This window comes from Crotalus tigris, unplaced genomic scaffold, assembly GCF_016545835.1.
Source record: "Crotalus tigris isolate CLP2741 ecotype Arizona unplaced genomic scaffold, ASM1654583v1 scf7180000024282.1769268, whole genome shotgun sequence".
In the NCBI taxonomy this organism is placed as follows: Eukaryota; Metazoa; Chordata; class Lepidosauria; order Squamata; family Viperidae; genus Crotalus; species Crotalus tigris.
This window is the reverse complement of record NW_024100454.1, coordinates 1736529-1751147: the sequence shown is the minus strand read 5'-3', so window position 1 is coordinate 1751147 and position 14619 is coordinate 1736529. Positions and strand designations below refer to the sequence as shown.

Below are 14619 nucleotides of genomic sequence, written 5' to 3'. Positions count from 1 at the left end.
AAAATGTATCAGCATATTTTTACAGCGACTGTGCTAGCACATTTACTTCTCAACTCTTCACTGTTTTATTTTTTATTTGATGTTTTGTTGGATATAGCTTTGGGTAACGGCTTTGAAGTCCAACTACAAATATGTAGTTGAGATAATAAAGGCAAAAGGAATGAGGGTATTTACCGTGTCCCTCTTTATTAATTCTAGCCGCCCTATTTCCTCTTCCAAATACAAATTAAAGTCTTGCAATCCCTTGGCCGCCTCGGCTAAATAATTAATTGCTATTAATCAATTGGTACAATTTGTTATTAATTGTTATTAATTAATTGTACAGTGCTGTGTCTATTATCCAACTCCAACTCTTTTCTAAGAGTTGCAACGCAACCCGAACACACAAAGCCATTCTGCTTTCCAAGGCTGAGAGAGACGTTCCGCGCTTTATGACCGTCCGTCAGCATATTAGATCTCTTCTCCTTGTCTCCCCTCCCAGGGTTAGAGAATGGTACAGTCCAAAGCCCGCTTGGCGCTCTAAACTAGAACGTCGCAGTTGACGACCAGCATAGCAACCGAAGCTTTTGAGGCGGGCGGGCGCGAAGGGTTTTCTGCGCTACAGATCGCACCTGGCTGGTCCACGGCTCACTCCTTCCTTTGTGGAAGGATCTGCACTCCTGGTAGGTTCGCCGGTGCCTCGAAGCGAAGGACAAAATAAATCTGGGAGGGGCCGGGGGGTGGTAATTGCGAATTTCTGGGGTCCGCTGCAAATGCAAACTCCTTTCCTTCGGACCCCCTTTGATCTAGTAGTGGCTTCTTTCTGTTTTGCCTTAGACTAAAAGTTACCACTTGCACATTTAACTACAGGCTCTTTGCCCACTTCACCAGAACTCTTTGCTTTACTAGTTCCGAAGTCAAAGAATCATAGCGTTACAAGGGACCTTAGAGGTCTCCTAGTCCAACCTTTGCACTGAAGATTTCCCCTTTTTTTTCAGCAAGCATTCTGCTCGCTGCTAAATTATCAGCACTCCACTCGGATGAATATATGTATAAGCATGTGAAGAAGAAGCTAGCTTGCTTTTTTTCTCAGTACAAGATTGTTAATTATATTACATAATATATATTCTTATATATTTTTTAAAAAATTATATATTTTTAAGAAAGGTATACAAATAGTCATCGACTTACAACCATTCATTTAGTGACCGTTCAAAGTTACAGGGCACTGAAAAAGTGACTTATGACCATTTTTCCTATTTACAACCATTGCTGCATCTCCATGGTCACGAAATTCAGACGCTTGGGAACTGGCTCATATTTATGATGGTTGCAGTATCCTGGGATCATGTGATCATCTTTTGTGACCTTCTGACAAGCAAAGTCAATTGGTAAACCAAACTCACTTAACAGCCCTGTTACTAACTTAACAATTGCAGTGATTCACTTAACAACAGTGGCAAGAAAAGTCATAAAATGGGGCAACACTCACTGAACAACTATCTTGTGTAACAGCAGAAAATTTGGACTCAATTGTGGTTCAAGGACTACTTGTATGCACTTTGGCCATGTCAGACTCCATTCTTGGACATTTCCTTGCAGTATTTTTGTGAACTGTAAGAAACTGGTTTGCTATGGCCCTCTTTCAGGACAATTATGGTGATTACTGTAGTCTACAGTTCTGGCATTCCCTGATAGTCTTGCATTCAAGTAAAAAGATAAAGGTTTCCCTGCCAGTCATGTCCAGCTCTGGGGCACGGTGCTCATCTCCATTTCTTGATCAAGGGAACCAGTATTGTCTGAAGACAATTTCCATGGTCATGGCTGTATCCATAGGAGCACGGAATGCTGTTACCTTCCCACCAAAGTGGTACCTATTAATCTACTCACATTTGTATGCTTTCAAACTGCTACATGGGCAGGAGCTGGGGCAAATAATGGGAGCTCACCCTGCTGTGTGGAATTCAAGTCTCAAACCAGGGCTGTCCACTCTCCAGCTGACAAGCTCAGCATCTTTAACTACTGAGTTATCATGCCCCATTGCATTCAAGTACTACCGATACTTACCATGTCTACCTTGAAAAATCAAGACAATCTCTAAATGGCAAGAAGGAGTAACTTTTTTATGTCACTTTGCTGCCCAATCTTGTTGAGCTTTTAAACCCTTCAGCTAGGTGATGCTACCTGCTGAGGCAAGTCAGTATTATATTTTCTTGAAAGAGAGCTATGAAAGCTACGGCACAGCGATAAATTAAAAACAGCATCTTCACCTTTTTTCTCCTCAATACAGGATCTCTCGCTCATGCCTTTTGCCAGCTAACTCAGCAGCCTAAAGCCATAATAAACAAGGCTAGGGAAATTGATTCACACATCATATTAACCGTACCCTAATGGAATTTGTTTGAAGTCTTGATGTGTGTTTTCAGTCATTGTCATTTGTAAACTAGGTTTTATGATTTGGCATATGCAGGAGCTCAGGCAACTACAATTTACTAGTAAAGTGTTGTTAACAAAATTATGAATTGGTACAGTGCATGGACCTAGCAGTGGGAGAGTGATGACATAGAAAATTGACAGCAGAAAAAGACACAGTTGTCCATCTAGTCTGCCCTTTGAGTGTTTTATTTTTGGTTTCTTTTTAATTTATTTATTATTTTAATTATATATATATATATATATATATATATATATATATATATATATATATATATTTGTGTGTATATATATTTGTTTTCTGAGGTTTTCACGCGGGAGAAAACCCGAACAACCAAAGACCTACATATATATATATATTTGTTATTATGATTCGTTGCATAGTCAGCCAGATGTTCAGACTGGTTTGGCATTTTTGTCTACCTCTCAAGTTCTTTCTGAGGACCTGCAATAGGCAGATGTGGATGTTTGATAGTATTACAGGTATTGTCACAGGATGTAAACTGTTTTGAGTAAATCTGCCTTTTTCAATTGACTGATAGTGAATTTATCAGTGCTGATGGTACTCAAGTGATGCTCCAGTTCTTTTGGGATTGCACCCAAAGCTCCTATTTACCTTTGCTTTCTTTTTCCACAGTTATTCTATTTCTGTTTACAGGTCTTTATACAGTATTTTGTTCTCTTCTATTCTGCTGTCTCCAGATACTGCCACATCCACTGCCCAGACTTTTTTGTCTTTCTTATCGACATTTGTTAAGTCTGGGGTGTTATGTGGCAGGTGCCTGTCTGCTTACTATTATTTATTTATTTATTCATTCATCCATTCATTTGTTTTTATTTATTTTTATTTGTTTGTTTTTTTGTTTTTATTTATTTCTATTTGTTTGTTTGTTTATTTAGTTGGATGATGGGCCTGTGTTTATCCCATGCATGTTTAAACTCAGTTACTGATGACTGACCCTCTACCTATGCTGGAAATTGTTTCCAGGCTTCTATTACTCTTTCTTTGAAGTAATACTTTCTAACAATACTTCTGAACTTCCCTCCTGTCAGTTTCAGATTATGTCCCTGTGTTCTTGATTTTTGCTTAATACTGAAAATACTGCCTTCCAGAACCTTATTCACAATATATTTAAAGGTTTCATTCATGTCCCCCCTTGTCCTCCTCTACTCCAGGTTGCACATATTCAGTTCCTCCAATCCCATCTTAAGTCATTTGGTTAGATGTAAGAAGCTTTGACACTGGGATGCTGTTTAATGGTCAGCTTCACATTACAATATATTGTATTTTCCTGAAAAAGTATTTGTTTCCCTTTGACATTGTGAGGGAACTGGCAAAGACAGATGTCAAAAAGTCAGATTTGGGGAACTGGAGTTTTATAGCTTAATTTTCTGTGCTAGCTAGCCTCAAGCTAGATTTAAATAACTCAGCTTATTCCAATTGGACATATAATTCCCTCTAGGTTCTATTATGTTTTATATTTATCTTCATTATGTAAACAACTCATTCTAAAGTTATTTTAAATTTTAAATGCTACTATTATGCCACGTATTAATGTTTAGCAAATAAAGAAAGAACTGGAATAATTAAGATACTTCTAAATATTGTCTGAGGAGAATAATTATCAGATAGACAGATCCTGGGGGGGGGTCATTTCAAGCTGTGGCCAGCAATTATTTGTTTAATTTCATTGGAAAAATCTTACTAATTTGTACACCACATAGCATTGGTGCATGTAGAATTTCTATATGTAGCAGCATGGTGGCTCACCTCCCACTCAGAAGGTTGAGAGTTCAATGCCAGATCGCCGGCAGATGTTTCTCTCCTAGGGTGCAAAGAAAAAATATCTGCTGCGAACTCCACATAGGCGTCAGGAAGGGCATGCTCTGTTCCCTCCAGTAGCCCTGACTCTACCCCTAATTAAGGGATTACAGGATCATAAAAAAGGGAGGGGTTATTTTTAATGTTTCATGTTTTATATCAGGTAACAAGGAATGATCTTTTTGATCTTCTAGAAGTTGTAAATTCCAAGAAGAGGATGGAAGTTGTGAGTAATATTCAGACTGACTTCCACAGCCCCAAAGAGTCTTTCAGAAGCCCTCCATCCCTTCTTCTGGACAGCTTTGTGGAGGAGCCCCAGAAAAGAACTGATGTTCCTCACCACCTCCTGGAATCAAGTGAGGGATAAGTTGACTATTTTCAGGCACAAAAAAAGAATTGTCGGTTACCTTAATAATCTTGACGAACTTGATTTTGTTTATCACCTTGGTTTATAGACAGAATCTTGTTGCACCTAAATTCATTTCAAATATAATAATTCAGTAGATTATCACCAGTTGTTGCCGTCTCTGTTAGCATTCCCTTTTTTTCCTCCCTTGCAATCCACTCCTGAGGTTGGAGGATCCTTTCCAGCGGTTGAAGAAGAGAGAAACATAGTGGATTGCAAGTGGAGAACAGAGAATCTCACTGCACTAGCAGTCCCCTTTTATATTATTTCAAGAGATACATTATCATGAAAGATAATTTGAATCTGAATACTTTATTTAGCCAAGTGTGATTAGACACACAAGGAATATTTCTCTGGTGCAGAAGCTCTCAGTGTACATGCAAAGCAACAGAATAATAATCACCATCATTGTCATAATACCAATAAGAGGGGGTAGTAAAGAAGAAAATAAGGTGGCTAAACGATAATACTACAGCCATACTACATGGGTAAATATACATAGTTGTAGACAGCACTGACAAAGACAGACAGAAATGTCAGCTTACAATAATAAAAGAAGAAGAAAATGAAAGGAAGAGAAGAGAAATAAAATAATGGAACAAGAAAACAAACAATGAAAAAGGAACACAATGAAAATACAACAATATGATAACTAAAAAGATGGACGGGTGGAAAACAGAGCAGGGTGGGAGGTGGACTCTGCCATCAGTCCAGCAATACTTCCAGTGTAGAACTCCCCCATTTGATCCCTAAGCTCTTGCGGAAGGATAAGAGGGTGAGGGCAGATCTTAGAATTTAAGATACCCCAAAGCACAAGTACTGCAGCAGAGAAGGCTCCTGGATCACAATAGTTGGGATCTGATGGGATCTGAAGTAGGCCCTCTTGGCCTATATAATATAATTGAATAATACAATATTATTTATCTGCAGTTGAATCCCACACATATTAGTACCTTAAGATGAAGCCTAATATTGGCCAGGAAAAAAAAAAAGACTCTCAGATTGAGGAATGGGTAGCTTGTAATTTGGTAGGCTAAATGGACTGTTTTTGTGCAGGGAAGATCTTGAGGTAAATTATATCAGTCCATCTAATATTAGAAAAAATAGAATAAAATTAGTCATAGTGAACGCCTGAGGCTATTGTCTGGCTGTGCCAATTATTGTTTCTTTTTTTTTGTTTCAGAGATTTATACAAAGCTATTAAGAAATAATGCTATACAGGCTAAACCTGCCATCATGCATTATGGAGGATTTGAGGTAGAAAAACATCATCAGCAAGTGCTGGTAAGTAACAAAAGAGTTGAGAGCTAATAGCCTCAAATTAGTTCATGCATTTATTAATTTATTTATTATTTACCCACATACATATCCTTGGTCACGTATATGTGAGATGGGTGGCCATATAAATGTGCTTAATATATAAATAAGTATGCGGTGTAGTCCTTATGACTCAAAGCCACTTACAGTTTATAAAAATAATAACAAATATAAAACATAATTTTAAAAGCAATAAATTAATTACTGTTCATAAAAACTATTGTTGTCTTTGGGAGATATTCTTTGAGGACATTTTAGAGGGAGGGAGCTGCTCCTGAGAATAAGATTCTCCAGATCCCAGCATCCCACTTGTTTTGTATTTTCTTTCTGCCAAGATGGAGTAGGGCAGACAGATTCTACAAGAAGAAGAAAGTCCCAAAGATAATGAGATCCTAAACTGTATAAGGTGTTACATTCAGGACTTTGAATTGGCCTCAGAAGCCATAATCAACCAATGCAGCTCCTGCAGAAGGGGCATTACCCAGCTAGTTAGCAAACTGTATTCTGTTTCATTCCTGTTCCCCTTGTTAACTATGGGTTAACCATTTTATCTACATCACCTTCCGTCTGTAATTGTGCCTAAAATACTGACAGGAACATCTTTTTTTTCTTTGAATTATTTGCTTTATCCTACAGAAACTGATAAATATTTCCGGAGAAGTTATAAATATCCATATTATTCCGCCCGAGACAAACTATTTCCAGATCAAATATAACAAAATTGTAAGTGTCGGTTCAGTAACCTTGAGAAGGCTCACATTTCATTTGTCTCTTCCTTTTTGAACTTCGCCAAATTGCAAAACAAATAGTTTGAAGCTTTCCATAGGAAATTGTTCTGCTCTGTTTTTATAGCAGCGGCTTGTCCCTGGCTTGTCCATTACAGTAATGGTTGATTTCTGCCCTGATGAATGGCGATACTACTATGACTGCATCCGAATCCATTCTCAGGTAAGAAAAGACAATAGATCAAGGTAGGAACACCCCTTTCCTGTAAATGCAAATCTATATAGTGCTGACTCTTCCTGACATCAGCACATGCAATGAATATTTTTACTATGCTTAGATTGAAGATTCTTTAGACTCTTTAGTGATTAGCTTCTTTTACTAGTCAGCTTCTTTTACTCATTGTTTTCCTCAAGTTATTTTGTTCCAACGCCAATCAAAAGAGAATGCACCCATTTGGGGAAAAAAACAGAAGCTCAACAGGAATATATACTTCAGTTTAAAATAAAGTAGGTAACAGGTTTCCAGCATTTTCTTATTGTTTGCCTAGGAACTGGGATGCTTATTTAAAAACATTCATGAACATTTTGTAAGATGGAAGTAGGTTATCAGCTTCAATTCCAGTTGTGTACATGCAGCTTTCATATTAATTATGATGAATTTGTGGTACATTGGCCAAAATGTGCCAAAAGTGATCAGTAATTGTAATGACAATACCAATCACTTTGCCACATTTTGGCCAATTTATCACAAATGCAACCAAAGCTCAGTTTTATTCCAAATTTCTTCTTCTACTGCTCTAACTAAGTTAGGATCTTTGATTTAGAGATTTTCTTGCAAACCAAGATACTGTTGCATCCCGCCAACCAGGCAATACATTGATGCATAGTGAATTGTAATAGATTTAATTTTTTTCTGTTTAGAGCTCATGTTTCCAAGTACTATGGCCTACTGTTTTTTACACCTTTTCTGCACTCAGCATAATATTTCTTCTTTTTTAATACAATAATTTTTTTATTCAGAAAGTTAAAATACAAGCTTCAAAAAAAGAAATTTTATGAAATAAAACAAAGTTAGACAAAATTTTTAAAAAACGTGCATTAGAAAAGACAAAACACACACAGAGAGATAGATAGATTAGGTAGAGATAGATAGAGATAGAGATAGATAGAGATAAAGATAGAGATAGAGATAGATAGAGATAGAGATAGATAGAGATAGAGATAGATAGAGATAGAGATAGATAGAGATAGAGATAGATAGATAGATAGATAGAGAGAGATAGAGATAGAGATAGATAGATAGAGATAGATAGAGATAGAGAGATAGAGATAGAGATAGCTCCCCCCGTTGAATACTGATAAATATATTGTGGCAATAATAGTTTCTGCCTCTTGCAAAGCAGGCCTACAATTTATAAACTTCTGCATATCTATTTGCAACCAATTTAATCTGTCATCTCTCTACTATATCTAAGAAAAGGTAGCTAACAGGTAAACCAACAACAAATTTAAACATCAAAACTCTCCATTAACTATCTGTTATTGTATTTAACTTGTAGAAAGTCTATAATATTTCTTACCCTAAAAGAAATAGCACGGTGTGCCTTGTGTGCGTGCAAGCAAGAGGAAAAATTCAGATCATGCTAATGTGGGGTGGCAAAACTTCAAGAACAGGAATGGTAAATGGGTTTTAGTCCTCGCAGGTCTTACATCTAGGAAAATATATAAAGTTAGGCTTTCATATGCTGCATATTTTATATTAGCTGGGAATTAAAATATCCCCATCATTATTTAAGCCACGTGAGCAGTGTAGCCTTAACTGTGTAGGAGAGCAGAACTAGTTTCCCCTTAGGATCACAGTTCCCCTGAGACTGTCCATATCCTTTTCTTCTTTTCTTCTCAGGGAGATGAAACTTTGCTGATCCCACTCCATGCCTATCCTGTGATGAATAATGTAGATTTTCCATCCTACATTAATTTGTCGGATGTTCCTTTGGGACAATGGCAAGTGGCTATTAAAGCAATAACTTTTCTTTCATCTGTTTTTCGTGCATGATAAAAAGAATGAGCATAATTAGACTTTGGCCGGTGGGCAGTGAAAAAAAACAGAATGCCTCATCCACAGCATTAATTCAATCGGGAAATGCAATTGAAGCTGTTTTTATTCTAACCATATTGATATATTTTTCATTTGGTGACCAGGCACTGTGAAATGTAATTCTGGAATTACTTTGTAAAATTATTGGTAGCTATTAGATCCTGGTTGTGTTCACTGATGACTCCGAGAACATCTGTAAAGAGAGAAAATGAAAATAGGAGGCTAAAAATCTAAATAAGATTTTTTTTGTTTTCTGGAGTCTTAAATTTGTTAACAAAATGTGATTGAGGTGGGTATTTTTGTTTCTTTTTTTATTTTCCCCTTATCTTACTCTTTTGAAAAGAAAACAGGATGTGTTTCATCTTTTTCTCTGGATAAAGCATTCCCATCTTAACACCTTTAAACTGATGGGGATAAATGACTGTATACGCAAAAAGAATATGCCTGTGGATAACTGCTATGAGATAATAGTGTGTTCATAGTATAAACTGAGTAGAATTGCTCACTTTCTGAGCTTGATTGTTTTCTTGCAGATGTTTCGTTACCCAAACTAGGTAATAACATTGTCATGATTTTACCTAGTTTGGATAATGAAACGTCTGCAAGAAAACAAGCGAGCTCAGAGAGCACCAAGGACCCTCATTTCATTCCTGTTCTCCTATATGAGTAGAATAACTTGGTAGTAGTAGTAGTAGTAGTAGTAGTAGTAGTAGTAGTAGTAGTAGTAAGTTTTAAAAATATTATACCTGCCTGTTGAAGGGAGCCAGTTTACTTGCAATTCATGATGCCAACTTCAATTTTGTATTCAAGCATTGAACTTCTTTCCTGTTGTATAAGCAGATGTGTACATAATTGGAAAAAGTTATTTAAAGAGTTTTTTGTGATCTCTTGTGCTGTAAATTTCACATATCTCTTGCTGGAGCAAGGTCTGAAATTTATGGCAGCCTTGCCTATCTGAGCATTCAGGATACCCTTGCATTAATTCATGAGAATGTGCAAATTCTCTGTCTAATATACTTGTTAGATGAACTGAGAATTATTTCCAAGCACATCTGAGTAGATTAGGGGATTATTCTTTCTTAGAATTTTTTTTTTACTTCTAAATCTTAGCATGTTTTCCTTTTTTACAAATGCTATCCTTTTTTCCTTTTTTTTTCTTCCTGCTTTGTTCCTTGGTTTGTACTATTTGTCCATCCATGGCTTCCTTTATTTACAAAGGATAGAAATGCTTCCAGGTTGAACAGAAAGATACTGTTGTTACTATTCACACAAACAAGAAAGAGAGAAATAATTATTTTAAGGAAGAACTGCATGTAAACTACATTCCATTGTAATCGGCTAGACAGAATTTTAGTGAGACAGTTTATTTAAATTGGAGTTCATGGAATGAAATATACTTAAATAGAGAATATTCGGATTTATTTCTAAGTAATAGTGAAGTAGGGTTTGCTATCTGCACAGAAAAGTAAACTTGGGAAAAAATTATGAGATACTCAAGAAGGTACAAATTGAAGCTAGCTATAATAGCATTGGGTTTTATGGAGGAAGTCCATTCCCTGAAGCTTCATTGCCTAATCTAATGTCTGCCTAGAGCAAGGGGGTCAAACTGCCGGCCCACAGGCCAGTTTCATCATACTGAAGCTGCGCCCACCCCATTGCTGGCAATGCAAAAAGAGTCACAGTAGGTCGTGATATGTCAGATGACATCGCGAGTTTGACACCCATGGCCTAGAACAGTGGTGACAAACCTATGGCACGTGTGCCAGAGGCGGCACTCGGAGCCCTCTCTGTGGGCATGCACGCCATTGCCCCAGCCCTGCCTCCCCCCGTAGCCCCCTCCTCACCAGCAGCCCCCCCAGAGGAGAATATCTCCAAGGCACGGCCTGCACAGAGCAGCGCAACAGGACATGGCAGCTGGGCAGCAGGGATAAGACTCCTCCCTTGCGCCCCATCACCAGTGGGATGCTGGCAGAGGGAGTGGTTGCCATGGCACTGGAAGGCCACCTGGGCGATCTGCAGCGGGCCGTGGAGGTGGTGAGTGGCCCTGCCGGTGGGCGGGGCAGGGGCGGAGCGCGGGCAGGCTGGGGGGATAGGGCGGTTTTTGGGCACTCAGTCTTTAAAAGGTTCGCCATCACTGGCCTAAAGGGTCATACGGAATTGGATTCAGTACTTCACCCATATATTCCATATTGAAGTTTGGAGTAAAGCTTCTTTATTGATTTAAACTGCTGCCCTAAACAAGAAATGAACTCATGCACGTAATTAGAGCAACTTTTAAACAAGCCTTTATAAATATGGTTCAGTATATGCAGTATGTATTACAAGTAAGAGGCAAGTTATAGATTCAGTTTTCCTCAATTCTAGCATTTTAGGTACAGAAATTTAGTTTCCAAATGTCTCCTGCTATAGAAAAATAACTTTCCAGCAAGTTATTTCCGTGACTGGTGTTTGTTTTTATTATTCCTGTCCTTCCATTTCAAGGATCCCATTAATGGAAGTGAAGAATTATAAATCTTCCAGCCACAGCCATAGTGATTTTTTTTTCAGATTAGTTTACAGAATTAAATTTACTGAATTAAAAACGTGCAGTTTCATTGACTTTGCTGTATTTTACAAATAGAACAAAGTCTCTGAGGTTGCATGTTTTTAAATCAAAACAACTAGTGCAATATTGCAGACCTACGGTGTTAAGGAAGTAAGCCTCACTGAATCCAGCAGGATTTCAGGGAGATGGTTGGTATAAAAATATGAGATATAAATAAATAAATTATAGTGGTGAAGTTTTAATTGTTAATTTTTAAAAAGGAAGAATATTTAAATTAAAATCAAGTGAGGTCTATTTTTTACTCACGAAAACAGGAAGCTGCTTTTTCTTTGATATGAATTCATAATGCAAAAGCTCCAGCCGCACTAAAATAAATTACATACAGTACATACAGAGGTAAATGCATATGTGTTTTCAATTATTAATGCGAGACGGCCAATTTTCATAAAATATGAAATCATGACTTATCTAATATAGTGGCTTGATTAGGGCTGCATATTCATGTAATTCATTTTCCAGTAACTATATGAAATAATTTTAAATAAAATTTGGATGCAAATCATTTAAATTTGCAGGCTTTAACTTTGTTGAACACATGGCAGGCATTATTTTGAAAATTGTTCTCCTGTTTCATGCCATCACATCAGCATATTTTCTGCCCTGCTACTGCTGGAATGATAATGTTAAAAATTTGAATATAATTATTTGCTATTTGGTCCTCTTCTCCTTTTTCAGTAAGCCCTATGTGATCCCATTGCAGTGTAGCTGCCCCATAGATTTTGAGTTTCAGGTTGAATACCTTCAGCCCCACAAAGCCTTTACTGTACAACCCATGTCAGGTAAGTTCTGAAAGGGAAACTGTGTTGCATGAATGTTTGGAATTTTACATAGTAATATGAATGAATGAACCTTAAATATCTATCTCTCAGAATGATTTCATGCATCATATTAAGTCATCCCAAGTTCTGTTTGAATTTGACATAGCACGTTATGTGATCCCATCCGTAGGTTCAAATTTATGCACCCAAAGCAAATCAACTTACATGTACTGCATATACTTCCTTCCTACTCTGTCTTGATAATGGAGACATTTGCTCAAGCATAAATCTTCGGAATACAGACAATCTTCCCAAAACTTAGCCTGCCTTGGATGCCAATCTCAGTAGGATAGGAATAATTCACAGACCCTGTCTTTATAAAGCTAACCAAAACTGACCTTTTGTAATCAAAACACTTTATGTTGGTTTTAAATGTCCGCTGTGTCCAGACATTGGAATGAACAATAAGAAAAACAATGGGAAGAATTTGAAAAAGGATGAACTAGGAAAGCCATGTCACGAACTTCTTAGAAAGCAATCTTAACTGAAATTCAAGGGGAAGCAATGTACTCAAAACTTTCAAAACACACTGATTCACACAGGCAGAAGTTCTTTTATTGGGCTTTTCAGTGCAGTGCATCTAACTTTTGGGAAATTGACCTTACCCTCCAATTCAAAACAGCAGAATGATCTAAAGGAGATGGGTGGTTGAGAAATGTGAAAACTAACTTGTTAAAATTATTACATTAGTTCTAAATTGATTATTTGGGAAACTTGATCCAAGTATTTCCAAGGAAAAAAGAGGCTTTTGAATTCAAAAGCCATTTAGTTCCAAACTATTTTTATTCCAAAATGATCTTTTGGTACATTGGGCCAGCAGGAACAATCAATGTATGAGATGTAGAAAGGTGCAGAGAGGGGACACCTAAATTCTCTTTAGAAAGCAATCCGAGTAGTTGAAGGTTGTTTTGCCTACCAATATTTGGTTTTCCAATCAGCTGATCAAAATCATTTCTCTCTTATGGCACCTGCACCAACATGCAGAGAGAGAGAGGGAGAGAGAGAGAGGGAGAGAGAATATGTATTTAGACAGGAAATAATAGCAGACTTTTAGAGTTAAATGCATTAACTATAACCTAACATTTGATTTGTTCGTTACAGGAATAATTCCAGCCAGTGGGAAATCAGAAGTGATAGTTACGTTTGCACCTTTTGAATATGGGACAGCCCAAATAAAAATCCAGTTGTGGATTTCACAGTTTAACTCAAAACCTTACACTTGTACGTTCACGGGAACATCCACCCCACACCTAAGTTTAACGTATGTGAAGTTCATAATGTTTTGAATATTAGTTAACAGAGATCTTTACTAGATAATATTTCCAACTGAGGGTTTCCTGTTTAAAAAACTATATCAACTGAGTAGGTCAAACTCCCCAAAACATACCTTGTTGAAAAAGTTAATTACATTTATCTCCCATTGAAAGTGATGTAGTGTAAAATATCAGTGCTGGTTAAACTCTTTTTTTTTTTTTGCACGGCAATCTGTAGGTGTTTGCCTCAATAAAAGTTGGATCAGATCAGGTTTACCAAGGCTTCCAGTTGGTGGATTCTCCTGCCTCTTTACCCTTTCTGGACTAGTGAAAATAAAACATTGTTCAACAATGTTTCCTGTCACTTGGGCTACTAGAGGAAAGTAACAAAACTATACATTATTTCACAAAACAATTGGCCATGGAGAACAATGGCTAGAGGGAAAATTTGGGGGGAAATTCCCATTTGAGTTGTAAGGTATGAGGCAGTACGTCGGCAACAGAGTCACCTAAATATACAGTTAGTTTTCAACCGACAGTAGTTCGTTTAGTGACTGTTTGAAATTACAACGGCATTGAAAAATGACTTATGACCATTTTTTACACTTACGACCGTTGTAGCATCCCCATGGTCACATGATTTACATTCGAATGCTTGACAACTGGTTCATATTTATGACAGCTGCAGCGTCCTGGAGTCATGTGATCACCTTTTGTATCCGTCTAACAAGCAAAGTCAATGGGGAAGCCAGATTCCCTTAGCAACCACTTACTAATTTAACAACAGCAGTGATTCACTTAACGAATGTGGCAAGAAAAGTCTTAAAATGGGACAAAACTCACAAATTTCTCACTTAGCAAGATAAATTCTGGGCTCAATTGTGGTCGTAAGTTGAGGACTATCTGTAAAAAGAAACAAATGGAACCAAGTCATTATAAAATGGTTCAACAGTCATAGGCCCCTTCCATCTGCAAGGGACTCACCAGTATTGGCATTGCACATTCCTGCTGTGTTATGGATTCCAGCTGTCTTCAGAAACTAAACTTATTAATTCAAGATGATTAACACAAGTTAATCAACTCAGCTCCAACACCAGAGGAAACACTGTGATGATAGTACTTCCTCCAAACTTGTGAAGTAGTTTTCACATTGTTGGGAACTC

General features: G+C 37.3%; 1 protein-coding gene across 1 annotated transcript in view; it reads left to right on the top strand.

Moving 5' to 3' along the window:
- Positions 1-564: 564 nt before the first annotated feature.
- LOC120299210 (cilia- and flagella-associated protein 221-like) overlaps positions 565-14619 on the top strand; it is a 35832-nt gene continuing 21777 nt past the window's right edge. The window contains exons 1-8 of the mRNA XM_039323783.1: positions 565-662; positions 4429-4590; positions 5824-5924; positions 6594-6680; positions 6810-6905; positions 8586-8686; positions 12061-12164; positions 13305-13464. Coding sequence (XP_039179717.1) covers positions 4452-4590; positions 5824-5924; positions 6594-6680; positions 6810-6905; positions 8586-8686; positions 12061-12164; positions 13305-13464 — 788 coding nt within the window. The 5' untranslated portion in view covers positions 565-662; positions 4429-4451. The remainder of the gene's footprint in view (positions 663-4428; positions 4591-5823; positions 5925-6593; positions 6681-6809; positions 6906-8585; positions 8687-12060; positions 12165-13304; positions 13465-14619) is intronic.